The 27,998-nt window shown below is 38.7% G+C and overlaps 1 protein-coding gene across 2 annotated transcripts; it reads left to right on the top strand.

Annotated features, from left to right (window-relative positions):
* Positions 1-24: 24 nt before the first annotated feature.
* PROS1 (protein S) lies at positions 25-27,950 on the top strand. Of its 2 annotated transcripts, none has more exons than XM_027722758.2 (15): positions 25-108; positions 4,281-4,438; positions 5,233-5,257; positions 5,582-5,668; positions 8,945-9,067; positions 9,168-9,290; positions 11,083-11,208; positions 15,993-16,114; positions 18,600-18,718; positions 20,443-20,632; positions 21,104-21,271; positions 22,314-22,482; positions 23,629-23,777; positions 24,662-24,875; positions 27,712-27,950. In XM_027722758.2, exons 1-15 carry the CDS (start codon positions 48-50, stop codon positions 27,855-27,857), a joined length of 1,980 nt encoding a protein of 659 aa, XP_027578559.1. In that variant the 5' UTR covers positions 25-47; the 3' UTR covers positions 27,858-27,950. The 2 variants fall into 2 exon arrangements, with proteins under 2 accessions (XP_027578559.1, XP_027578565.1); XM_027722764.2 differs by lacking the exon at positions 25-108 and adding an exon at positions 132-386.
* Positions 27,951-27,998: the final 48 nt, after the last annotated feature.

The raw sequence follows: 27,998 nt of genomic DNA, 5'->3' as shown, positions 1-27,998 counted from the left end.
CGCCCGGCCCCGCTGAGTAGCGCAGTCCCGGCCGCCCCCCAGCAGCGATGGGGTCGCGGTGGCTCCCGCTGCTGGCGGTGGCTATCGCGATGGCCCAGGCGGCGACCTGTGAGTGGGGAGAGGGAGAGGAGCGGGGTGGACGCGGGGGGGCGGGCCGGGGTCGCGGGGACGGGGCCGCCTGGAGAGTGTGTGGAGCTCATCGGTCCCAAGGGATTCGGAAGCTTTCTGGGACAACCGGGTTGTGACTCGGCGCCGTGAGCGGCTCTGGAGCTGTTTATGGCCAAGGGGAAAGTGTCCCTTCACGGGATTCCCTCCCAGGAACAACCCTTGGGGATAGATCGAGGTCTCCGGGAGACACCGCGTTATTGTGCGGTCCCTGACTTTTGGTAAGTTCAGACCTAGGTAAGGGCTGCTTGCTCTCACAGATTAAAAACCAGTAATAATAATAATAAAGTCTTTTCGAAACAGAAGTCTTTGAGCCTTTTAGTAGTAAAAGAAGACTGTATCTGGAACAAGCTCAAAGTAAGCCTCTTTCTGACCCATTTTACTAATGATTAAACCGGCAGAAGAGAAACCCAGTGTTTACCATTCAGGCTTTCTGTTTGAGTGCTGGGGTTTCTGACTCGAGAAGGGAACAGTATCGAAAGATGAAAGTTAATTTTTTAACTTTTTTTTTTTTAACGGGTTCTAAAAATAAATCTTCTAATGAGTGTTTCATAATGTTCTTTTCTCCTGTTTTCATCATATTTTCGGTTCCATGTATCTTCTCCATTGCATACCTTGTCACTTTTTCTTTTCTCAATAGCAGTGTCCTGCTAATGCAAAATTTCTGTGGTCCATATAGTCCAGCTTCCTATCCCTCTCTCTGAACAATGGCAGGGATTTCTGGAATGGCAGGGAGGCAGGAAGAGAAAACAGCTTAATGATGCAGCTTGTACCGTTCAATAATCATAAATGAAAGTTGCCTCTCTGCTGGTCTTAGTGCAGTTGTTTGGTCAAACACCCAATGAGGGACACATTTTGGAGAAGGAACAGATAAATATTAGCGGCTGACTTTTTTTTTGTTGGCTGCATAAAACTTATGTCACTGATAAGCATTTTGGGAGACTCTAGTCCCTGGAATTTTGGAGCTGTTTGCAATACAACAGCATCACATGTCCTTTTTATTCAGTTTTTGGGGGCTCCGAGTTTCTGGGAGAGAGCGGGACTGCTTTCCATGACTGGGGGATTAGGTAAGGAGCTCTAAGTTAGGTTTAAGTGGCCCACTTAAGGCAGGTTTGTGGTTGCATCTGCACAATAAAACAGCTGTAAGAAACTACTGAATCTCTTCCTCTCCCACAATGTTTCTTTTTTTAGTAGCATTACTTCTAAACAGGTGCTTGATAAGTCATCACTATACAGTGTCTGTACAACACCTATGGAAATTGTAGGGCATGATGCTTCAGTGATAACCGAGTGAAACACACCAAGTGCATTAAGGGTTAACTGTTGGTTTGGCAGGGTCAGAAGTGGGCTGGAGTTTCCTGTAATCAAACTGGCAGCAGTAGCAGTCAGGATTGTTTTTTAATAAAGGTCCTATCATAATCTTTGTAATTAAAACACGGATTACTAAATACATTAGAAATTCTGTGTATGGGAGTTGAAATATTTGCACTAAACCCCATGGAATTTGCTTTGAGTTACATGTTTTATTTAAACTCAATGCCATAGGAAATCACCTTAGGAGAAGGATAAACAGCTGTGATATAGGGGAAAAGACACCTGTTTCCATTACCCCACTGTGTACTGAAGACATGAGGTAGAAAGTGTTATATCTGTTTGCATGCACTTGAAGTTTTCTTGTGTTTTATTTACTGTAAAACTGTATGAAAATGAGAATGATGCAGCTAAAAGTCAAAACAAGATTGTTTAAAGTCAGCTGTGAATTAGGCCTCATCTACACCACAGAGCCTCTGCACGAAAGCTATGTCAGCATGTTTGTAGAAACCTTCAATGCAAATAAAATCAGCAGATGTGGTACACAATTTTACTTTTTTTGTTGTTACTCCTTTTGCCTCAGAATAGATAGTTCTTCTGCATCCTTCTTATTAACTTGCTTTTGTGTAGTGACAAAGCATTTACTCAAAGTAATTAAAATGACACTGCTAGCAACAGTTGATGGTAAATAAGTTATCAGAGTGTTTTCCTGGGAGTGCTTTCCAGTGCAGTTAGGGTTCAGAAAAGGTCTTAGGAGGCCTTTCTTGTCCTGTCATCTCTCTGCCAGTCTCCCAGGAGACAGCATGTTAGTGGTGGGCTTTTGGATTGAGAGAAAAGGTCTAAGACGTCCACAGTTGCAGAGTTTCCAGTTCGTTGCTCCTCCTCTCTGCTCAATGAAGAACAATCAGAAAATCCAAATCCACCTCTTGAAATATGTTGTTAACAGCCTTTCTTGAGACATGCTTCTGGTATACCTTAAGGATTGTGAAAGTGGAAGACAGTAGCAGAGAAAAGCAGGCTTGAAGCATTTCTTTTATGACAAGAATTTTGCAGAAAGTGGAGGCCCAGAAAATAAGATGAGATTGTTCTTTCTCCAAGCAGTTTCCTTGAGGATCAGTTTCACCTTGCAGGGTTCCTTCTTTTCTCCATGGATTAGCATGTCTATAAGAAAAAATGAATCGTCAAATACCAGACTGATACATTTATGAGCAGGGAAGGACACAAGCTGACCTCTCCTCCTTGCATTCCTAAGCAGCTTGTGGTTGCTCTTTGAGATAAAGGTGTGCTTTAAAACTTTGGAGGTGTGCTGCAGTACATCCACCTTATGCTAAAGAAATTTTATCTATTGCCTTTCTGGAAAGATTAATCTTACCAGAGTGAAAGCAAATAGATCAGTTTGGAGGTACAAGCTCACCCCACATGAAATACATTTGGGATGCTGTAACAGAAAGGTCTCTTCAGGTCATTATCCAGTGTTGCAGAGTGCTTCAGCTGTGTTCCTTGGAACTTGCTAGAGACCGTAAGGTGTTTAGGATGGTATGGTTTTATTAAATATGTCATCTAAAAGCCATTCTCGATTCAGGTTCTGGGCCTCAGTAGCTACTCTTTTAGTTTTCTCTTTCCTGTCAGTGCACAGAAATTGGGAGGCTGGTTCCCTGACACTTGGCTGCTCATGTGTCTCAAGAAGGTGCTCTGGGTTTGAGGTGTTATCTGCTCATGATGAGACTGAATTGACTGTGTCTGCTTGAATTGGTCTTGTCTGCAGACCTGTGATGAATAGGTATGAACACCAAATCTGATCTGTGCTGCAGGTGTCAGGACCCTCACACAGTTGTGCTCCTCTGAAAGGTTTTAAGTTGTGCAAAGGCTGGTAAAAGAAGGGCAGGTGTAGAAGTGTAGGTACTCTCTAGTTAACATGTGTCATCCATGCTCTTTAACCGTGTCAGCTGGACTTTTTCCAATTATGCTCATCCATTTTTTCCTTTATCACAAGGTGTGTCCAAAAGTTAAACACGAGGCAGTCTGATTTAGTTGCTGTTCCTGTAGTGTTGTCTCTAAAAAGAACACCGAAGCAAAAATATCTTTCATTTTTAGTATCATTTCTCAACTCACCTATTTGTTCACCATTTGTGTAAAAGTCAATAAAATGACAATAACAAGATATATGAAAATTAAGTAACAACACATAACATGATGGATCTGAAACAAAACAGCTAGGATTCTATTTTATCTTGGTAAACTGTGAATGTATTCATAGGTTATCTGAGATTTCTCACCTTTTACTTTGTAAAAGTTCTGTAAACTTCTGAAAAATAAAATTACATTTATGTTAATTACATCTAACAAGTAGCGTGACTTTATAAGACATATTTTTGGTCTCACATGACTTAAATAGTACCAGAATATTTACTCCTAGATCACTGAGACAGGTAATATAAGAGGCTTTGCAGCTTTTTTCCGCTTGCTGGTCACATATCTCATTTTGTATTACTCATAACTTAAAAAAAAAAAAAAAATCTTGTCCTGAATATGAGAGTTAAATTATGCTTTGGACATAGCATTGCACAAACATTTTGGTGACTCAGGATTTCTTTTTTTGGTCAGAAACAGCTCCCCCAGATACAGAAAACAGACTCCTAGGATCTGTTGACCACAGTTTTCAAAATGACAGTGAACTCAGCTCTTGACTAAGCATTTAATTCAGAATTTTGTGTTAGGTTCTCATATTTATTCAGTGTTTATAACTTTTTTCAGCTGTTAAAAAGATAGATAAATAATGACAGAGCTGCTTTGTTTCTCCAAAGTTTTATCCCAGCAATATGCCTCCCAGTTCCTGCTCAGGAAACGTCGAGCCAATTCTTTTATGGAAGAAAGTAAGAAAGGAAATCTAGAAAGAGAATGCATTGAAGAATTATGCAATAAGGAAGAAGCCAGGGAAGTCTTTGAAAATAATCCTGAAACTGTAAGTATTTTATGAATATCTGTGACATAGATAGTTCTTTGCAGAGGGAAAGCCAGAAGTACATAGAATTCACACTTCAAAGCTATAAGAATCTCAATGAAAGGGTTAGATTTAATTGCTGCAAGATTTTTTTCAAAGTGAGGAGGACTTGATTCCTCAGTTCAGTACCACTGCACATTGTTTGGTAGCAGGTATATTTTATTTACCTTTTTACTACAAAAGGTTTATTATGTTTTGCAAACTATGTCAGTTCCAAGTTCTGTCTTTGATAACATTGGATATATGTGGCTATACTAGTTGTTAAGTTTAAATAGTTTCAGTAGTCAATGGTCAATTGCTTTTAATAATTTTTGCTTTAGTAACACTTTTCATTTTATTTGGAATGAAGTTGCTGTGAGAAGTTAAATGTATTCCAGAGGGGTTGGTTTGTTTTAGGTTGAAAACAGAAAATAAAGGAGCCTAGCTCTGCATCCAATAACAGCATCAGACCAGATCCTCCCATTTAAAGAGAATTTTGAAAGTAATTTTGACACCCAGTTCATTTCCATTGCCTTCATTTTGCAAGTTCCCAATTCAGTGCAGTATCTTAATCTCTCCATTGAATCTTGTGTGTATTAAATAACCTACTTGTTTAGGCTAAACAATAATGATATAGAAAGCTTGGCCTATATTCTATGAGTCAAAGCAACTTTTTAATTTGTTTGTAGTCCTAATACCAATATATTTTAGAATGTATTCAGTGATATATTTTGCTCTAATTTTATCTACCTGAAATTTTTCTTTTCTTTCCGCAGGAGTATTTTTATCCCAAATATTTAGGTAAGTACAAAAAAACCCCCAAACAACTCTAGTATATAATTCCCTGATCCTCTCGTTTGGATAATACTGGTTTAGTTATTCTGCCCAGAGCACTCAAATGATTTCCATGCTGATTATAATGCACAGAATCTCCCTGAGTGCTTAGATCCTTAGTGCAGAAGCGCTCAGGAGGTTGCTCTGTGATCAGCCGTCCTTAACATGCCCAGACAAGTTTCCTAATTCAAGCTTTGGGAACAGACTCTTTGAAGATGAATGAGCTTGTTGTGATTTCGGTCTAAATGAGTGCTAGTATCACCAGCAGATCGTGTGGGTTTGCATTTGCAGGCTGCCTTGCCTCCCATCGAGCTGGGGTTTTCAGGGTTGCTGCAGTTACTCCTGATTCTCCAGCTGACCTGAGGGCCTGCGTCAAGGGTAAGTGCTGCTGTTAAATGCTTTACCTAATGCACTCACATCTAAGAACGCGTGCATGGCTACAAAGCAGTTCCCATAGGCAGAAAAACAGACAAATAACCATTTAACTCAATAATCTAAAGCAGAAATGGACAAAAAATGTTAGGTGAGACAGAGCATTTTCAGAGAAAGCAGTTTAAGTGACTGGTTTTAGCTTTATGAAGCACCCTGGAAAGGAAATATGACTAAGTGCAAAATGGGAAGGCAGAATTCTCCTGGAAACAGAAGTGTCCTACACGAACCCACCAACATTCCCCAGTTCCTCTGTACTCTACTATGTCTTTAACTCTTTGCATCTAGCAAGTCATGTTCTATTAGTTAAGGTAACTGGTTAATTCTTTGTTGTACTACTCTTTGGCCCATAGCTGCACTGTGACCATTCATGAAGTGGGTAACATCAGCTGAAAAATTCAAATCTTACATGGAACACAGTCATTGACTCCCCAAAAAAGGACAGAAAGCATGAAACTTGTGATGTTTCTCAAATATTTTATTTTTATGCCTTTATCCATTCGTAAATCCAGTGTGAATTGTGTTCTCGTTAGTAAATTCACAGGAAGCAATTTTTACCATATTCCCTACTCGCCACAGTTGAAACATCTCTCTAAACCTCTTAAACTTTTACAGCCTAGTTATATCAAAGAAACCTTCAGTTTGTTTGAGTGGGAATGGGGATACTTAACCTTCTGACACTGTTTTTGTCACTGAAAACAATGGTAGGCAAAAAAAAAATCCTCAATAATTACACTGCACATGGTCACGGATGAACATATTTTCCAGATCACTTGTCCAATGTGACTGCTGCTGTCACAAGCTAAAATATGCTCCCATTCATATCTTTCTCAGTCTCATTAGAGGTCCCAGGAGGAAAGGATTTAGCAGAGCTGTGTGAATATGTATTATGCAGTGAAAAAAACCTAGTTTACTTGATAATCATTGTATTTCTCCCTTTGGGTTCACATTATAAAATCAAATTAAATAAATTATTACTAGTCACTAGGATAAAGGAGAAGTGTGTATGCATAAAATTTTCAAATGTATATAAGGCTTAAATTTATGCACGTTTCTGGAGGGGAGCCACTGCTGAGACAGTGGAATTTAAAATTCCTATTAAAACTATGTAACGTTTTTTTAAAATGTGTTTTTATTGAGACAAAGGTTTTGCGATACCGATATCAACATTTTTTTTTTTTTTAGTTTTAGAAGTTTTGTCTTCCTGAACTTCTCAACCCAAATGGTTTTGATACTGTCAAATGAAAAATCCAATTTTACTAATGAGAAATAAATAAATAATTGTAATTAAGTGTATTATAATACAGTAAATACTTTTAATCTCAAGCTGAAAAAAAATCAAGGAATAAAAATAGCAATGTGAGCAGAATTGAAAAATAATTTGTCCAAATTATTTATTTGAGAACACAAAGGAACATACATTTTAAAGACACAGATTTCTAGATAAACAATTATAAAAATCAGTGAATAGATTGACTGCTTAATCCTCATCTAGGAAAGACAAGGAAAATTCTGCAGTTCTTTAGATCTTTTGAGTGAAGTAAGAAATGTTTAAGAAACCCAGTGAGGTGTTATGTACAGAATTGCAACAAGTTTTCTGTCTTCAGGAACATACTTGCCTTTTCATTCCACTTTTTTGAATATGAACATCACTGAATCCTTTCAACTTTTCATTCTGCGGTCTGGTTTTTAGAACACTATTTTATTTTTTTTTAAAGCATGTCTCAGAAGGACATTCCAGAGCTTTAAAGTAGAAACAATGCATTTATAATGTTTGGAGGCCTGCAGAAAAATAATCCAAAAAGACAACATCATAGTCAGCAGACACAAATACAACAATGCCTTATGTGGTATGCTGATGCAAAACTATAAAAATTATGGGAACTGCTGAGAGAAATGTATGTGTTTCAGTTGGAGAGAAAAAGGCAGTGAATTCTGTGTTCTCTGCCCCAGTCTACATATTTTGAACTTTGCTTTCTGAGATCTTGCTGGCATGTATAAAGAGTCTTCAGTTGCTCTTTATAATGCTGTGGTAGTTTGGTCTAGGCCTTCCTTGGTGACCAGTTTGTAACCAGGGAAGTGCCCAGATTTACCCGGTATTCCCTATGATTTTTACGTAAGCCAGGCTATAAGAAGAAAGGAGGAAAGGCCTTTGCTCTCTTTCCTTCCAGTGGCTTGGAGGTGCAGGTTCCCTGCTGTTGAGTCTGTTGTTGTTGGGGAGCGAGGCCTGGTAAGGCCTTGCCGACCTTGGGAGGCAGAGGTTGCCGGCGATCGTTCCAGAGCGACTTTCTGTTGTCCCAAGGAGAGTAGTGAGATATTTCTTTGCTAACTCTTTTAGTTGCTAGATCTCGGGCTAATGATTGGGATATATATATATATATATATATATATATATATATATATATATATATATATATTTTTTATTTTGGTTTTGTTCCTTTTCCCTTCCCCTTTCCCTTTCCCTTGTGAAATTGTATATATATTTCAATTGTATATAACTGTAACATAAGTGTAAATATATTTATATATATATTGCTTTAGCTGTCTCTCTCTCGTTTTGGTTTTCTTGGTTGTTTTTTCCCTCTTCTCTCTGAGGTTTTGGGGGGGACGGGACTTCTTGTGGTAAGGTTTGGAGACTTGACAGGGAGCCAGCTTCAAACCATATCAAATGCAGATTTGTTTGTCATTGAAGTTAATATTTGTAAAAGGTGACAGTATTAAATGCTGATGTATCCAGCCTACCCTTGACCTGGATGGCCAAGGCAACCTGAGGTGCCAGTTTCTCTGTAAAAGTGACCCTTCTTAAATAGAGAAACTCATCTAATTTTGAAGTCTTGGTATTCTTGAAACTTTCATCTGTCTACTGAAATTTGTGGCAATATGATGGGGCAGAGCACTGTTCTTTAAAAAGTGAAATACATCCATAAAATGTAATGAAAATAGTAACAAGTCTGAATTTGGTCATATTTTGCAGGCATTGGCATGGTTTGGCAAGTAATTTGTCTTCTGGGTGTTTTCTGTCTGACAAAGAAAGTATTGGTGGCTTGGTATGTTCTCAGTCACTTGTAAATTAGTAGCAATATGGTTGTGGGGCTACTTGATGTTCTGCGTCAAGCCCTTTACCATTTCATGACAGGTACCTGTAGGAAGAGAAGAAGAATAAACTGATTTCTGAGGAAAAATGACCCCAAATAACAAGTCTTTTCAATGTTTTCCATCCCACAGAAATTTCAAACCAGTGCAGCCCTCTGCCATGCCATAAAGATGGATATAAGGATTGCATAGATGGACAAGGCAAATACACATGTGTCTGTAAACCAGGGTGGAGAGGAGAGAACTGTGAAGAAGGTATAGTCTTTGATCTCATATGTTAGTTCTCAGCAGTACAATTACAGTTCTGCTGTTATTGAATAGTATCTCAGTTGGTTGTATTTTGTTTTCCTTCCAGATATAAACGAGTGTGAAGACTTTAATGGAGGTTGTAGCCAACGCTGTTCCAATTTACCTGGGAGCTACCGTTGCTTGTGTGAAGATGGATACTTCATGCACTCGAACAAACGGGATTGTGGAGGTACAAAGTGAGACTTAAGAACATTATTACGTGACAATACACTGCCTGCTGACTAGAGAGAGGAAAGAATTTAGTCCAGTAGTTCCATAAATGCTCCAAGTTCATAAAAGGTTGTATTGCCTCTGAAAGATGCAGCCATGCTTTAACTTGGTTACTCACTGCAAGCATTTCTGACAATCACATAGTGATCCAGATCAAGGAGAAAAAAAGAAAGAGGAAAAAGGCTGTAGATGAGATTCTTCTTCATTTCAGAGCTCCATAAAGCTTGGTTTTATCCCTTACCAGTTTCACATGCGCTTTAAGCATGCTAAAACAAGAATCTAAAGTGGTGTGACCAGCTAATATTGTTACCATGGAAATCCCGCCTGGGTTTTGGCTGAATCATAATTAGTGATGCTGCTCTTTCGGGAGTTTGAAGTTCATTGGAGAAGAAACTATTAATGATTCCAAAAATTCTCATAATGGAAAGAGAGATTTGGCTTTTATTCACCCAGAATAATTTTTTTCTGTGCCTGCCTGTGTCTGTTATTATTGGCCATGACCTACGTGCTTCGTTCCATTCCGGATAAAGACCATGTACTGACATAATTAGCAATTCTTACTGCATAGTTAGAAAAAAATACAACTTCATTCTATTTTAATGTCATGTTTTATTGCCAAACTATGACAACAGTTTTGGATAATGTCAAATAATTTAAGAGACTTAATTTGATGGCCATCTCCAGCTATCACTTTCTTTAGTCTATAAATTTTTGTGAATTAATAACTTCCAAAGTAATGCCACAACAACCAAAGATTGTGGTTTTGTCAAAAAGGGCAAGCAGATAAGTTGGTTAGAATCTCTGTAATTCTTGCAAAGATACTGGAAAATTTGGTTAAAAATAATCAAAGATAAAAATAGACGGCTATACCTTAGTACCTTGAGTACCAGTTCTGTCATTTGATAAACTGGATTTAAGTATTTCATTACATCCAAATACAGTTATACAACTAGGAATTTGGAATACACACAGTAACTGTAGAAAGGTAGTCCAAATTCAGGACAGCTTTGACTTAATAAGGTTCCAGGAATCCTGGCAAGCCAATGGCAGACTCTGTTCTCCCTGTGGTGCACCATTTCCACTACTACTAAACCACAGAGAAAACTGGAATGATCCCTGCACGTACAAGTGGGGATGAAGTACTACCAGGGATCTGATATTTTTCTGCCCAAAAGACATTTGGTAAGATTGATGCTATGTGCTGAGTCGAGTTGTCACATCTGCATTGTGAAAATGACAGTGAAAAACTGGAAACACCCCAGAAGACAGACGCTAAAATGGTTTGAGGGATAGAGAGACAGTGAGGGACATGAACACCTGTCAGCAGAGCCAATTAAAAGACAATTGTGACATGAATTGATTGTAGCATGTAAGAACCTCCAACAGGATTATCTCTTGTCTTTCTTTCTGGATGTCTTTTTCTAAGGTAGGATTTTATTCTGCAGTCTGGCTTAGTTTATAGGAAGTCTGCAGACTGTTTCTCTCCCTGCCTTCCTGGACAAGCGTCACTTTTCCTGTTACCCACAGAACACATGAAAGAGTGAGAAAGATAGGCAGGCAGAGACTTTTTTTTCCACTGAGGGCATGCAGAGGTGTGTTTTTCCTCTGGAAATCTTTATGGCTATAGCTGTAGTCTGCTAAGAAAGCATGGTAGACCAGTTTTCCAGCCTCACTCAGTTTGGATAGGGTTAGGAAAAAAAATTATATGGAAGAGAGTGACTTGGTTTTTAATAACTTGTTTGTATTTCTAGATATAAATGAGTGTGTGCTATATCCAAACATCTGTGGGACAGCGATTTGTAAAAACACCCAGGGAAAATATGAATGTGAATGTGCAGAAGGCTACACATATAATTCAACTTCCAAGAACTGTGAAGGTAGGGCTTTGCTCCCAACCCACTCCTTTTCTCTTTCATCTTCTCACCCTTCCCGTTTTCTTTTTTTAATCCATGGTTACACCAAACTCTAGCACGTCATCCAGTGGTGTATTTCTTAATCTTCATACTGTTTATTAAATGATGACTCAATTGTTTACTCTTTCAGAGGTTCAGTCAGGCTATATTACATGTAGTGTATGCAGTTGCAATGACTTATTCCCAAACATTGGATTCTCAGTTCATGGGATCTCTCCTTTCCCGCTGCAGGGAGGACTTTAAGTCCAAGCTCTAAAAAAAACTGTCTGACATGTTTCTTGCAGGTACCTTGGACCAATGTGTTGAGGACCCGACCATTACTAGAGTATTTTGTTCTTTGTTTTTAATCATCATTGCAGTTTTCATCATGGCTAGGCTTCGTGAACGAAGATTTGGGAAGGGCTCTACTCACGTTTGTTACAAGCGCGCTGGTGGCTAAAAAGGCCAATACAAGATAGACCTGTCCGGTTGCAAAAGGCACAGCAGAAAGGCTCCTTAGCTGGTATATTCTGCAAGGCATGATTCTTTCTGCGTTATCTTTTCTCCTCAAGAGTGATCCTGTGTGCTTTCTCAAAAGAAGCAGCAGCGTTAAAGATAGTGTGTCTCCAGACCTCCTGACTGGAGGCCAGAGTAGACCAGTTATGGTGATCAATATGGCCAAGGCTGAGATGTTGTTTCAGGGAGTCCTTGTATCTTCTCTTCGGGGTTCCTCTCTTGTGGAAGCCGGTGGCAAGTTCACCATAAAGCAAGATCTTAGGGAGGCGGTGGTTGGTCCTTCATCCTTGAGACGTGTCCTGCCCAACACAGCCGAGTTCTCAGCAACATGGCCTCAATACTTGTGACTGCTGCTTGTTCTAGAACAGACGTGTTAGTCACATAATCTGACCAGTGGATGTTTAGGATTGTACGGAAACAGCGCTGATGGAAGCGTTCTAGGAGACGCAGGTGGTGGCGGTAGATGACCCATGATTCAGATCCGTATAAGAGAGTAGACAGCACAATGGCTCTGTAAACACTGATCTTTGTACTTTTCTTCAAGTGTTTATTTCGCCAAACTCTTTTATGGAGTTTTCCAAAAGCACTGTACGCCTTTGCTAACCTGTTGTCTATCTCTCTGTCAATCTTACCATCCGAGGAGATGAGGCTACCTGGGTAATTAAACTGTTGGACTGATTTGAGCTCTGATTGGCCAATGGTGATATGGGGATGATGGAAGACTTCCTGAGGTGCCGGTTGATAGAGAACTTCTGTCTTCTTTAAGCTGACTTCCAGCCCAAAGAGCTCAGCAGCGTCTGCAAAGCAGGATGTTAAACGCTGCAGGGCTGCTTCTGTGTGGGCGACAAGGGTGACGTCATCAGCATAGAGCAGCTCCCAGACAAGATTGTTTAAGGTCTTGGTGTGGGCCTTCAGTTGCCTTAGGTTGAAAAGGCTTCCATCAGTACGGTATCAAATGTAGATACCGTCTTGATCATTGAGGTCTGCCGTGGAGCATCATGCTGAAAATTGCAGTTATAAGGATGGAATATTTGATATCAGTCAATAAATATCCCTAACTCAAGACAAGCTATAGTAAAAGCAATTAAAAATACTTATTTGGCAAGTTAGGGAGATTTATCAGGAGATAATCACCAGAAGTGCAAACTGTGCTTAATCAAGCTGTCTCTAGAAACTACAAAGATTGTTTTTATCAGTCTGTTTAGGTGCTTATTTAATCCTCATGGCCAGGAGCTCAGTCTTTATTCTTTGTATGTCCTTAGATCTCAGATATTGGAAAGACCATTTCACTGAGGTCCCTGAATTCCATTTTACGTAACATTCATCTAATCCTTCCTAGAAGTATCTGCTTATGTTAGAAAATAACAGTGTTACAGTGAACTGATCTCCATTCTAGGCTGGAAATGACAGCATGGCAGTTCTCTAAACGATTTTTTTATAAACTCTTCACATTTAAAATAAAACTGTTCTTAAATATCAAAAAAAAAAAAAAAGAGCTATGAAAAGAGCTGCACCAAAAGCATCTTTCCTGAAATGAAAATCTGTAATTAAAAATTTCCAGACAAAGTTCTGTAACAATTACAGAAAAGTTGAAAAATATTGATAGCCAAGTAGCAAGAAGCCATTCATACACAGACCATAATAAAATAACTTCTGAAGTGTTGAAAGTATTTGCATAATTGTTTTAGAGTGTATTTTATTTCTCTCTGTTTGTTAAAGGTTTTGTTTAGTACACATCAGAAATTAAATTTCAGTTGTAGGACAGCTATGAAAGCTCTTAGAGTTTTACAATGAAGAGGAGTTTTCTACGTTGCCAGTTTAAGAAAAATATATCAATGACTGGTTTTTGTATTTTAGATGCTACCTGTATGTTACTGCTTGAAAGGACACAGAAGTAGCTTCTTACTGGCCATGAATCTTTTGCTCCATGACTTTTCATGCAGGTTTCTTGTCAGCTCTTTGGCCAGTTACTATGGGATTAAAATGCTACTGACAATTTTATGTTCCTGTGTGCACCAAAGTGAGAAAAACTTCTTAGTCTGATTCTCTCTTCTCTCAGTATTTTCTTCAGATAATTCAATTTGATGCAACCCATGTAAGTATTGCTTTCCTAGTGGAACGTGGATTCCAGGAGGTTGCAAGATGAGGATGTTACAATGAGAAGTCTCACCTCCTAGAAGGAGATTATGCTGCTAAGCTTTTAGACCCTGTTGTAACCACATTAAATGAGTCACCAAATCCTTTCTGAGGACAGGATTGTTCAGACTGACAGGAATGCTAAGTGACATTAGCTTTTCATTGTCATATTGTGTGTAGGTGGCCAAATTCAATTATGGTTATTAGAAAAAGTGAATTTACATACATTTATGCACAACTATCTCTGTGATGACAGATTCTATTAGACTGGAACAGAAAAGGGTTTGTTGTCTTTTTTTCCTCACCCATTCCCGGGAGAATGTTGCTGCAGTTCTTCATGCCTGCTGGAGATGGGAGACATGAGTGGAAAATATCTGAACAGTTTTTTGTTTCATAGTAGCCATAAAATTTTAGATGCATAATTTGATTATCTTTTTCTCAGTTTTGCAAGTTCAAACACCCTGCCAAAAAAAATAGGTAATGGAAATTAGTAAGTACACTTATTGTGCTAGAGGGGTCTATCTTGCAGTCAGGAGAAGTGAACTCATCTCCTAAAGGATGAAGGTTTTCTCTTCCCACATGAGTTGTCTAATGCACACAAAACCCTGCCTCCCCATATCCATGCATCACCATATTTCCTCTCTCTTCCTCCAAGCAACAGGAAAAAAAAATTTAATATTTAAAAAAAATCCCAGCATAGTATAAAACAGGTTTAAATGCATGCATTGGTACAAAATTGTTTATTCCCACTAGGAGGGCCGTTTGTTTCAAAACAAATGTTGCAGTTACTTCAATCTGAGGCTCCAAATAAAAAATAGTGTGGCCAGCAGGAGCAGGGAAGTGATCCTTCCCCTGTACTCTGCGTTGGTGAGGCCACACCTTGAGTATTGTGTTTAGTTCTGGGCCCCTCAGTTCAGAAAGGATATTGAGGTGCTGGAGCGGGTCCAGAGAAGAGCAACAAGGCTGGTGAAGGGACTGGAGCATAAGTCCTATGGGGAGAGGCTGAGGGAGCTGGGGTTGTTTAGCCTGGAGAAGAGGAGGCTCAGAGGTGACCTCATCCCCGTCTATAACTACCTGAAGGGAAGTTCTAGCCAGGTGGGGGTTGGTCTCTTCTCTCAGGCACTCAGCAATAGGACAAGGGGGCACGGGCTTAAGCTCCGCCAGGGGAAATTTAAGTTGGATATCAGGAGAAAATTCTTTACAGAGAGAGTAATCGGGCATTGGAATGGGCTGCCCAGGGAGGTGGTGGATTCACCGTCCCTGGAGATTTTTAAACGCAGATTGGACGTGGCACTGAGTGCCATGATCTAGTAAATGGACTGGATTTGGACCAAGGGTTGGACTCGATGATCTCGGAGGTCTTTTTCAACCCAATCGATTCTATGAAATCACCCTCATTAGAGTCTCTAGTCAAGGAGAGATTTTGTTTGTTTTTATATTAGAACTGTAAAAGTTACATTGGCCTTTTACACAGCCTTTCATTTTAAAGTTATTTGTTGTGTACAACCTGCTAAATAGAAAATGAAGTTCCTTGAGTTGATGTAGCTTATTTGCAGTTCAAATCAGACTATTGTCTCCACAAGCAGATGCTCTTTGAAACTCAGCTATTTATGAGATGATTGTATTTTATTTTAAAAGGTATTTTGCCCTGAGATTATTTTGGTTTTATATCAATAAAGCAGGTCCTTTCTTCACATACTTACCATATATACTCTTAATATTAAATCTAAGCTCTCATGATGTCTTATAGGGAAAGGAAGAGATCTGCCCCAGAATGGCATTTCTGCCATATGTGGTGGTCATTTATGAGGTCTCTTCCACTACTTCAGCCACATTACAGCTCAGCTTCTTAGTGCCTCACAAGTCAGGCAGAACTGTCTCCAGTTCTCCACACCAGGGCTCTATCAGATCAGCAAGTCTTACGCACCCAGCAGGTAATTCTGGATTGTAAATTTTACATAGGAGATATCCATGAGCATTAGTTTAGCTTAGCAGCAGTCACCTATTGGATTCCTGTTATTCCAGAGAACCTATTTTGTCCATTATTCCACTAATTTATGTTAGTTTATCAGTCTATGCCATGTTTAAGTCTTCCTGTATGCTTTCATTTCTCCTAGATATTGATGAATGTGCTGAAAATATTTGTGCTCAACTCTGTGTAAACTCTCCAGGAAGTTACAGCTGCTATTGTGATGGCAAGAAAGGGTTCAAGCTCTCCAAGGACACGAAGAATTGTGAGGTAAGACTGTGCTATGCAAAATTCCATGTGGGAAATCACAAAATTGGGTATTTCTTGATGACAGCATAAATTAGATTAAGGCACATGGGAAGCTATTTGAGAACAGATAAAAAATTACTGGAGATTCTGATCTATGGTTTGGCTCACAAAGCAGGCCTGGTAGGGATTTGGAAGCCATTCAGTTCATAAATGCTCATTTACAGGAGTCCTGTCAAAATAAACTTGCCTTAGCCAGTCATCTTTATTCTCTGCTGCTTCCAAAATAAGCCTCAGCTTTCTCCTCTCAACCAAGTAATTTCTGTTCAGCCTGCTCCGAGACAGAATGTTCAATTTGTCCATATGTTCCCAAGTTTTCCTTAGACTTCACAGAAGTTTTCATTCACTGTTTCAGAATTACTCTATGCTTTGCCTGTTTGGATTGAAAAAAAACCCGCACTGGGTTGTTTTCCACAGTTCTCATCTGCCATAGCTTAAGAAAAAGCACTCAGTAATACTTGCCAATCGAAGAACATCCTGCAGCCAAAATTGGCTGTTCTTGCTCAGTTTGAAAATTTACACTTCTTAGTAGCAGAAACTTTGAAACTCCAGAGGATCAGAATTCAAGGATTCAAGTCCAAGGATTTTTTTGTGTTCTCTGTATACTTTGAAAGGTGCAGGCAGGCTGAGACTTATTATGTGAAGGGAAATCACATGACAAGTGCCAACAAAAAAACCACCTCTAACAGAGTCTAACAAAATTTGGATTAAACTTCAGGAAAAAGATCTGACACGAGTTCTGACATCTGTGTGTTAGATCTTGTTTGTACTTTCTGAAGTTTAGTATCTGAACAACACTTGGCAGTAATTATATTTCATTTTGCTCCTCCTTGAAATGGTAACATGTAATGAGGCTGGAAGATGCTCTTATTTTTAATACTGTAGTTCAAATGTGATTAATTCTCTATCTGGAAGTTAATTTCTTGCCTTTTAATTGGGGAAAAAGAAAAAGTTTAATCAGCTGAAAATAAATATAGTCTAAAGACTAGTGATACCGGCAGGCTTAAAATGAAGTAACCATAAAATTCAAGATGAGCACCTCTACATTTAATGGAACTGCTGCATCGGAAATACAGAAGTCAAAGTTTGGGAACTGCATCAATAACTTTTACAGGAGTACAGCATTTCTTGAGAAGAGAAAAGTTCTCACACCTATTCTTGATCATTCTGTTCTGTAGTACTACTATTCTGCCATCATATAGAAGACAGTCATGGGGCATTTTGAGGGATAAGGTTAGATCCAGATGACTTTTAGACTCCTACTATGAGACTTTTTTAGACTCCTCAGTGAGGCAGGTACTTTAAACCCCATTCTGGGACAGTCTTCCCACCTCTCTCCACACACACAGCCTGATTTCCTGAACCTGAAGGAATCAGTGGTTTACTTTTAAATGAAATCGTACATATTACTTAAGTACAAAATTACACTTTCAGAAGATAAGTCAATAGTGCCTTAGAATGGATACCTGACATTTCTTTACTGAATATTTTCCTAGTTTAAACTTGCACCACACAAAATAGATATTATTCCTGAATAGAAACATCTTCGTTTAAAACATCAAGTGGATGAATACCTGAAGGAATAAGCACAATTTCCCCCCTGCCATTGCAACTATGTTTACTCACATTGACTTTGGCAAGAGCATTAGGATTAATCCCAGTTTTACATACTGTTTGTAGTTGCCACAAATACTTAGAATTTTTTACACTTTCCCTGATAATGTAGTCTTAAGAGGTTCATAGTCCCACTATCAATCCTCAGAAATATTAATTCAGTGCTATTCAGTAGGAATTGTGGTGTTGCTTTTGTCAACATTCCTTTCCAGAGCTCAAATAGGACAAGTACATTTAAGGAACAGCCAAGACAGAAACATTTTCTTTTAATCTGTTACTTAATCCACTTGTAAATTGTTACTTTTTATTCCAGGTAAATGATTCTAGTAGTACTAGAGATCATTCAGCTATGAGTAACTGTAAATCAGTATTGATAAAGAAAATAAAATCACCTTTTAATTTTTTAATGCAATCTTCTCAAGACACAGCTCTGACCCATTCCCTTCTAACACCTGATCAGGTTTAGATTCTACAGAACTTCAATAATGGAGCTTGGCAGGACCCCCAGTATGTGGGTGTCAGACATCCCTGATGAAAGGAAAGCACCTTATGGAAGATTTGAATTCTTAATTAAAATACTAAATATTTAAATAGTAGTTTTGATCCACCAGAACTGTGTTCCAACCTGTGTTATCCTCCAGCAGTTTAAATAATGGACATTTCAAGCAAAAGCAAAACCACACCACTTCATTTGTACATAGGTATTCAAGTTTTAAAAAGCCCAAAAAAACAGAGGTAAGCCATTCTTTAAAAAAAGTACAGGCCAGCAGCCAACAGGAATTGCTTCATAAGCTATCACAATGCATTAACAGTTTTTTTTCTCTGCCATTTTCAGTCTATTACTGAGTGTATCCCACTGAACCTCGAAAAGAATTATGAACTGCTTTATCTGGCAGAGCAATTCATAGGAATTCCCGTCCTCTACTTAAAGTTTAAATTGCCAAATGTCACAAGGTAAGCATTTATTGTTTATAAAAGTGTGCATTGAAATTATGGACATCTGTGTTCATTAAGGGTTTAGAAAGAGTGCATTGCATGCATAAATTATATTGCCACCTCCACAGTGGTTAAGATACCTTTGTATGAAGAATGAATTAACTCGGGTTTCTATGTATGTCTGTGAATAACAAAGTTGAAGTCTTCAGGCAATTACAGTCCCCATTACCAGTGCTGCTGTAAGGGAGAGGGGTATGGGCTGGGAGAAGGAGTTCACAGAGATCGAGAACTGAATGGTGAAAAGGGAAGAGGATTGAGGGCCGTAAGTTTAATAGGCAGTGGGTCCTCTTGGTTTGTGGAGAAGAGAGCAAAAAGATTGTGGCTTTCTCATGACAGAAGCTTCCTCTGGAGGAAACAGCAGGGGCTGGGGAAGGAGGGAGGTGGTGATACAGATACAGGAAGGCATTTAAAATTATCAACAGAAAATTCAGAGATTATAGGAAAATAAATACTGTACAGCTCCTAGTTGTATATGGGAATGCCTTCAGTTTGGATGTTGCTGCTACTTCACATCTGCTCTGGGTAGAAGCTGTGACACGTTCTGCATATACTGCTGAGAAACAAAACCAAGCCAGTGCTTCCTTTTGCAGTGTGTTCCAAGGACAGCACCTTGTCTAGAGATTTTCTTTACAGCTGTCAGAGCAATTGTTAGTGCGGGTGACCCCTTTATTACTTGTGGACTTCTCTGCTGCAGCAGCTGAAATTGCAGCTTGACTTCCTGACAGAACAATTTGAAGGTAACAGCAGCAGCAGCTGTTGAGCTGGTGATCCCTAGAGCCTTACAGAAGGACATAAATACTGAGAACTTTTTCCTGTGCCGCTGTTCCAGGTTGGCCAGGCATTAATGCTGTCCTGGAAGACCTTTCTGAGGTGATAAATGTTTGAAGGTGTCCTACTAATGTCTGTGTAAATACACGACGGTTCTCGGTGCGGGTCTGGTGGGGCAGCGCCATCTGGTGGACAAGGAACAGCACTGCGAGTGAAAGCCACCCAAATTTATTACAGATGCTTTCAGCAAGTCCTGATTTCCAAATGCTTTGCTTTCCCCTTTCATCTTTAATCTGTTTTATTCATTCCCAAAGCTTCAGGAGATACAGTTTTTTACTATACTTCTACTCTCTTCTCTTGCACTGTACAGGTTCTATAATGCAAACTCTCATTTTGCTACATATACACGTTCTGCCAAGATCCAGATAACAAACCCTCAAAAATTAGAGAATAGCATATAAAAGGCAGCATAACCAAAGCAAATTGCCAGTTTACAATCGTTGTAGGACAACACTTGGCAACCCTTGTTGTGCTGAAGCACATCATTGCTCAAATATTTTGTCTGCATCACATCCTCACAAAACACAATGGGACTATTACATCCATCTTATTCAAGAGAGTGGGATATCCTTCACATGTAAAGCTCATAGTGGATTTGGGAACTGAACCAAGGTTCTTTCAAATCCCAGCTCAGCCTGTTAATCTGGAAACTTTTCACTGGATTTGGGTGATCAAGGCTCACATTACATTCTGCTTTTGACTAATTCTATGCAAATATCACAACTCCTCAGCTGCAGAGATACCAAAAGGTTAATATCTGTGAACTTTTTTTAACCCTGGTAATGGGTTATTGTAGGCTGTACAGTATTTCATGTTTCCTGTCTTCTTATTAAGATTCCTTCTTCACAACTCAGATTTACAGCAGAGTTTGATTTTCGGACATATGATGCAGAGGGAGTTATCCTGTATGCCGAATCCCTTGACAATTCAGCATGGATATTGCTGGCTCTTCGTGATGGGAAGATTGAAGTTCAGTTCAAGAATGAATTTGGAACAAAAGTCACCAGTGGAGGCAAAGCCATTAATGATGGACTGTGGCATATAGTAAGTTGGGTTTTCTTCTCCCCTTTCCTTCCTTTAACCCACTATGGAAATATTCTGTGTTTATAAGTAAAGTAGGGAGAAACTAAGCAATCAATAAAAGACTAAAAAACATGCACTCACACCCTAGATTTAAAAATCGACCAAGAAATGCACAAGAATGCCTTACATCAGGAAATAGTGTAGCCTATTTACAATCAAGGAAGGGACAATCACCACAAGCTGTCAGCATAGCAATTATTCTTTTTAAATATGAAAAAGGAAGTGTCAGAATATTGAAAAGTGTGATTGCATGGTCAAGTTCATAGTTATTAGATACTTTGTGTATAGAGCAAGTTTTACATTTGCTAGACCAAAATCCATTTTGTTCTTCAAGCCTTCCTCTCTGAGATGAAAGGCGTGGCTCACTTACTCTATCTATAAATAGCTACATTTTTTGTGTGTATATGTCTAATTATTTGTATCTTATCCTAGATATCAGTTGAAGAACTGGAGCACAGCATCAGTGTAAAAATAGCTAAAGAAGCTGTGATGAGTATTAACAGCCCAGGAACTCTTTTTAAACAGTCCCAGGGTTTTCTGGAAACTAAGGTGTACATTGCAGGATTACCTCGCAAAGTGGGCAATGCTCTTGTTAAGCAGGTAACTAAAATAACAAGACTAATGTTGATTGATACTGTTCCGTTTGTTCAGTTTTGTATTGTTTACTTAAGAGTCACAGAGGAAGCAAGTTTGGTATGGAACCCATTTAGGAAATGAAAATCTGGTTATTAAACCACTGTTTTGAAAATAAGAGCTTTGTGTTCTGTCTTCAGTAGGTTTCAGTTGTAAAAACACAGAGCTTTTGGTCTAATCTTTCAGGATTCTGTAACCTGTTTCCTAATAAAGCTTTAAGATTTCCTAAATCACCACCACTTCTGCTGAGAGGGCATTTTGGAGTGATTCATGTTTATGGTGCTGGCTTTTGGTAGGCTCTGAGTGGGTGCAGAATTTACTGTGCAGGCAGCACAACGAGCTTTCATTTTTACTGGGTTTTATAATAGCCCAGGCTGGTGAAGCCCTATGATTCTTTCAGTCTTCTAACCTCAACAACTCGTGCTGGGGATGGGTTCAATCAAGTTGCAACTGTCTGCCTTGCAGTCCAGGAGCCCTCAAACTAGTTGGCAATCTAAACAGAGGCAAAAGGGAACTGTACACCTTTTTATTTATTTAAAAAAAACCTCTTTCTGCTCAAAAGTGAGGCAGAAAGAAAAAGTATGAAACAATACAATGACATCCCCTTATCCAATAGAGAGCAATTCCAGAAATTTCTTTGTGTTTTGGTATAAGAAAAAGATGAAACTTCAAACAAGTAACAGTGCTAGTGATCATTGTCTTTCAGCTACAGAAAAGCTTCCAGCCTTTTGTTCAGGTCACAACATGAGCTTTAAAAGTTGAAGGAGTCTATTTTTGTACAGATCACTGGCATCAAAGTGGGAAATGGTAAATCAAAAATACCTTTGGAAGGCTCAGATACTAAAAGCATGCCTTTTGTTTTCTCCCAGCATCAGTGCTATAGCCTATGGCATTGATAAGACTATTACTAACTACACAGAAGTAAGTTGATATGTAAAATAATGCCTTATTTTTAACATTTTTAAAACAACTTGGAAGGCAAACACCTAATGCTGCAATTCTTCTACAGATTAACCCTCGGTTAGATGGTTGTATTCGTGCCTGGAACCTGATGAATCAGGGACATTCAGGTGTAAAAGAAGTTATTCAAGAAAAACAAAGCAAACACTGTTTAGTATCAGTGGGGAGAGGATCCTTCTACCCTGGCACTGGAATGGCAGCATTTCAGATAAACTATAGTGAGTATTTTTCTATCCTTATATTTGTTTTGCTGGGCTAGTAATGGAACTGATGAATTGTTAAAAGAAAGAAAATAAGAAAGGACACACAAACTAAGCTAAACACCACTGCATCCACCAATGATTCCCTTAGCTTCTGTTAGAAATTTGCTTGAATGAGCATTCTGATCCCAGTAGTGTCATTTATTCAATTTCTGGAGTGCTTTACATTCAGGAGCATATTCTTTATTTGCAAAGGATGGACACTGTTGAACAGCACATTCACTTTACAAAGATTTAATTCTGTCCCCTCTTCATCAGTGGGGAAAACAAAAAGTTGGAGAGCTAGAAAAGGATCACTGACAGATTTGTATATGCAGTTTTGCTCCTCAACAAACATCCTGTCTTGAGACTGTAAGTGCATCTCTTGCTCCTTCCTGAACCCAGAACTTCCTTACCTGACCTCCTGCCTTAACTTTAAAATTTGCAATCCAGAATCTCCTTGTGCACACTTGAAAGCCCAAATCTCTTGGGCATTGTCCCAAATCCTGTTGTCATTATACTCTTTCCCATCCCAAATGGTGTGCTACCCTTCAGCCCCAATAGTTTTCATCCCAGAACTTGCTGTTCTCTCACAGTTTTAAATTCCCTAGCACACTTAAAGATTTCTCCAGCATTTTATATTCTGTGCTTCCAACCAACTTATATCACTTTCCTATGCCACCCAAGTTGTAAATGTAAAAGGGTGTGAGAACTGCCAGTTTTTCTTGGCTGTAGTTTATGGGTAAATTGTTTTTTTGGATTTAATTTTGAACTGACCTCTAATGAACGTGGCACCTGTTCCGTTCCGTGTTAGAATGGAGAAGGTAGCAAAACAAAACAAAACCAAACCACCCCAAAAAAACCAAAACAAACACTCCAAAATTTCATAAGCACAGAAGATCCAGGATTAAAAGTTAGGTGGGTTTTGTTTTGTTCTTTTTTTTTTGCTTGGGTTTCTTTAGACTTACAGTTCTTTCTATAAGTTCCAAAGTTCACTTTTTTTTTTCTCGAGATTAATACTAATTTTTGCATAGCGGGCAGGAGATTAAATACTAATTTTTAACACTGTATTTATTTTTCATTACCAGATGGATTTATTAATTTCTGTTATTCTTTTTAAAACAGATAACCTTGACAGTGCTGAAGATTGGCTAATAAATGTGACTCTGAGTATTCGCTCATCCACAGACACTGGTGTTATGTTTGCCTTGGTTTCTAATGAAACAGTGCCTCTTGCATTGTCCATAGTGGACTCTAACTCCTCTGACTCACAGGTGATCTTACAATTATCATAGCAATTAATTGCATATAAGTCTCACATCTCGGTTTTGTCTCACTGAAATTACTGCCCCATTTGTGAAAAATCAAGCTACAAAAGCCACTCACATATACTTGCATGGTAGCCTTACTTAATATTTTAAAAAGGATTTATATCATATAACGATGTGCAGAAAATATATTTCTATCAGAAAATATATTTCTATTAATGACTGATTAATGTGTATTAATATATTTCTGTTAATGAAAATATAATTGTATTAATTATGTCCGCTACATTACATTATGTAATCTTATGTAAGATCCCTTACATCATGATTTCTTTAATCTTTCCTTCTTTAAAAAAAAAATGCACGAAGCAGAAAGGGGAATATAACAGTAGCGGAATGATGATGATATAGTAATGGCATCGTGTTAGTTTGAATTCATAAACAGATTTTGTTGTCCTTAAGTTTCCATTGACATCCATTTACATCATCTAGAGCTGTACCTTGAACATCCCAAGCTAGGTCACGATTATATTCCATGGCTAATCCATGCTTCTGCCCTAAATAAGACCCTATAGTGAACACTTGGTTACCTTTAAAACTGTAGTGGTACTACTTTTGCCTGTAAGTGAAACAGGATTTCACCTCAGAACCACGGCCAAAGATGTTTTACAGTGAACATTCTCACTTACAAATTTAAGAATGGCATTTATCACCAAAAGTGATCAAACACATCAACTTTGGTAACTTTTCCAGGTGAGGGTACCAGTTTTTAATAGGTGGGTCTAATATTTCCTGTTCTTCTACTGTCAAATATAAAGTGCACCAGAACAAAGTATAAGTATGTGTTAAAGTTATACGTGACATCTTTTGTGATCTACCTTTCTCTTTAGAAAGTCACTGTGACCGTTGGAAACATCACTGTTGCACACCTGGAATCAAAGAAGTTGTGTACCCCCAGAAAGGTGCAGGTTGGACTTTTAGTAACCAAACAGGAACTTGAACTGTCTGTGGATTCACACACAGACAGAAGCAATTCAGAGCACCTGTCTGTCCTGAATCAAGCCATGATGGCAAACGTTGTCACTTACTTGGGTGGGCTGCCAGGTAAATTCTGTTTGTTTTCATTAATTTGTTTATTTGTACAAGCCTGTTTATATTCAGCCTTACTCAAGCTAGGAAAAGCCTACAATTGTAAAAAAAAAGATGTGCTTTTTGTTTCATCCAGCTTTTAAGGGAACCTGCTTTTCAGCAGTACCATTTTATGGCCCCTTAAGACCTGGGTTTCTCTTTAGATGTTTTTAGTTTGGAAAATGTCTTCAGTTTCGAGTTGGGAAGAAATGGGCATTGCATACTTCTGAAACGCCACCAGCTGGCACAATTTAGAGACTGTATCACGCATGTGGGAAAACCAGGCATTCGTAAGTAATTTAACTCTCAGAAGTGCAGAAGTCAGAAATACGGTTTCAACAATTAAACTCTGGCAATAGATAACTGGAAATCTTTGTGTTGAAACAAAAAATATTTTGTTTAAAGGAAGCTACAAGTGTAGTGCCAGTCTTAAGACATGTACAAGGATTATTTGGTACAGGAATTGTACACATGCTTATCTATAAAGTAGTTTGACTTCGGGGTGAATCGAGAAGTAAAATAGCATTGCCTCAGGTGAGGAATTTTCAAAGCCTAAGATACTGAAACTTGAAAATTGCCAGAGGAAAGATGCCATGGTTACAATGTTACTACTGTTAGAGCCTTTCCATGTCTTCTATTATTTTATGGAGAATGAGTCACAATTCCTAAGAAAATTCCAAGGGTTTGACCAACATGTTTGGAATTGACATCCATTTTACATGTAGGCTGCAGTGTTACAGCACTGCCCCAGATACTCAGCATCTTTATTTTCACCATGTTTTTCTGCAGAAGACAAGGATGTACAGGAGTAAGAAGAGGGAAGGGAGTTATCCATTAGATATGATCTCTTTAGGCATTTCTTCCAAGGTAGTGTATTTTTTGTAGTTCCACCCTCAGACTTGCATGTCAAAATAGAAGGAATGTGTTCAGGGCAGCACTGCAGGTACCACAGCCTGTCTGAGATGGTGGTCCCCTCAAAATCCAGGCCCATGTGTTGTAATTTAATTGTTCTCTACAAGTCTTCACACACTAGTAATCAAGAATGTAACAAGGCACCAATTTTGCCTTGAATTTTGTTTTTGAGTGGATACGCAATATCTTGGAAACCAGATAACCAGGTGAGTTCAATTCAAATGTAATGTGTAGAATGAGAAGAATGCACTAATGGTGCAGTGCTGTCACATACCACAGGAGTGTTTTTGTAATACTGGCCTGCTTTTAAAGGAGAGATGAAGTCAGTATTCACTTAGTAGAGGTGAGTCAGGAGGTTAACTGAGCCATAGCAACTAAGATTCCAGTAATTTCTTAGACCTCTTCATTTTTGGGATATGTATATTATTCTTTCTAGTACATTGCCAGCCACAAAACAATTGGCGTCTTAAGAGTTAAGATCTTTGGTTTGGGCCGTCCCAAATAGATAAGAAGCAAGTATTAGTTACTTACTGCTCCTTAAAAGTAATCAGTTTTAAAAGGTATCTTCAACATGCAAATTAACAAAACAAACAAAAAAACCTCACCCTCTGTACCAATAAAAAGTTTCTACTTAAAGGTGTCAAAAAACCCCAACAAAACCCCACGTTATGTGAAGGAGGCTCTTCCACAACAACCTCTGTTACCAAAGAGGGAAAAAGTAGTATAGAAAAACTAGTTCAGGTCCCTCTGTACAGCCATTCTGGCATTTATTCATTCCGGTTCACCTCTGAAAAGCCTCTGGGATTACTGAGCAGTATAAAAAAGGTAGGTAGGGGTCCCCACGCTGAGCTACAGTGCACAGAACTGTGTGGTTAAATTGTGCATTTCATGAAGACCATAAGTCCCTCACTTTGATACACCTTTCTTCAAACTAGTAAGTGTTGGGAATATGCCTCTGTTAATTAATTCAGGGGAACCAGTGCAGGCTAAATGAGACTTACACAGTTCTATGTCAGCAGACATGTTATCATCACTGGTGTAAAAAAAAAACCCTAGGACTATTTGTTCAGTACCTCAGCTTACAGCAAAATAAAATCACAAGGAAGCAACATTTGTTCCTCAGATGATCAAGTCTGTCTCCTAAGGAGGAATAGGGTGATTAACATCTGAAAAAAAAGAGATGATGCTTTTGAGATCAGCTACTGGTCATCCTCATTCTAATTGATGAAGGTGTTTTGTAAGCTTTGTAACCTTGTAAGAATCCAGTTGTACCCTAAGACCTCAGAGTAATGCCTGCTTGATTTTGTCCTTAACATGCTGTTTCCTGGAAGCATATCCATAATCTGATGCTGCCAAACAACACCTAAATGAGTAGCAGACAAAGTGAGTCTTTTACAGAGAATTTGAATTTGCAGTAAGGAAGCAGTAAAATATGAGGTTCCCAGGGGTCCCCAGTTGAGAACTGGCAGTTTTGAATCTAGAGTAGCTTTCTGACAAGAGCAAGACAGTTCCTTCTGTGACCTCTAAGCCCATAAACATCTGTTTGTGCATCAGGACAAGAACAGCAGACTCCAGGAAACAAACCACTGGTTCACTGTTGTTAATACAGGAAAAGCTACTATGAAAAATATTCCTGTAGTTCGGTTTCTGGATGAGAATTCTAGTGGATATTTCAAATTTTACTGACCTTTCTCAGCTTTACTAACTTTATCTTGATCTTAAAGAAAAGGGGAAAGAACTAAAGTGTTTCCTGACAAATTGCTCTTGTCCGATGACTAAATTTAGTCTCATGTCTAAATAATGAATGGAGAGTGGAGTATTCCCCATGTTTTTCGTAATCTGAAAAATACATATGAATTTGCATGCCTTGGCCTAATAAATTGAATGTGCTTTTGTGCAGATGTTCCTCTGGGTGCTACACCAGTGACTGCTTTTTATAATGGCTGCATGGAGGTGAAGGTCAACAACAGGCAGCTGGATCTGGATGAAGCCATTTCCAAACACAACGACATCAGATCTCACTCGTGCCCACTGATTATGCAGTAACCATTCAGATCTTAATTTAACTTTTTTTTCCTTTCAGATATAATTCGTGTAATTAGTCTCATGTCATAATAAAGCCTGCATTGTTTTATGCAAATGTGCCAGGGAAACAGTGTGTTTTTCCTCCTTTTTATATAGAATGGA

Source organism: Pipra filicauda, unplaced genomic scaffold, assembly GCF_003945595.2.
Source record: "Pipra filicauda isolate LSUMZ 115617 unplaced genomic scaffold, ASM394559v2 scaffold302_size1215360_pilon, whole genome shotgun sequence".
In the NCBI taxonomy this organism is placed as follows: Eukaryota; Metazoa; Chordata; class Aves; order Passeriformes; family Pipridae; genus Pipra; species Pipra filicauda.
Note: the sequence above shows the minus strand (reverse complement) of the source record. Positions and strands in the feature narration are given on the sequence as shown.

Coding starts and splice junctions, on each gene's coding strand:
- PROS1 (XM_027722758.2), top strand. CDS start 48: ATGGGGTCGCGGTGGCTCCCGCTGCTGGCGGTGGCTATCGCGATGGCC. Junction 5,258..5,581: donor TTTTTATCCCAAATATTTAG/GTAAGTACAAAA, acceptor TTGCATTTGCAG/GCTGCCTTGCCTCCCATCGA. Junction 24,876..27,711: donor TTACTTGGGTGGGCTGCCAG/GTAAATTCTGTT, acceptor GCTTTTGTGCAG/ATGTTCCTCTGGGTGCTACA.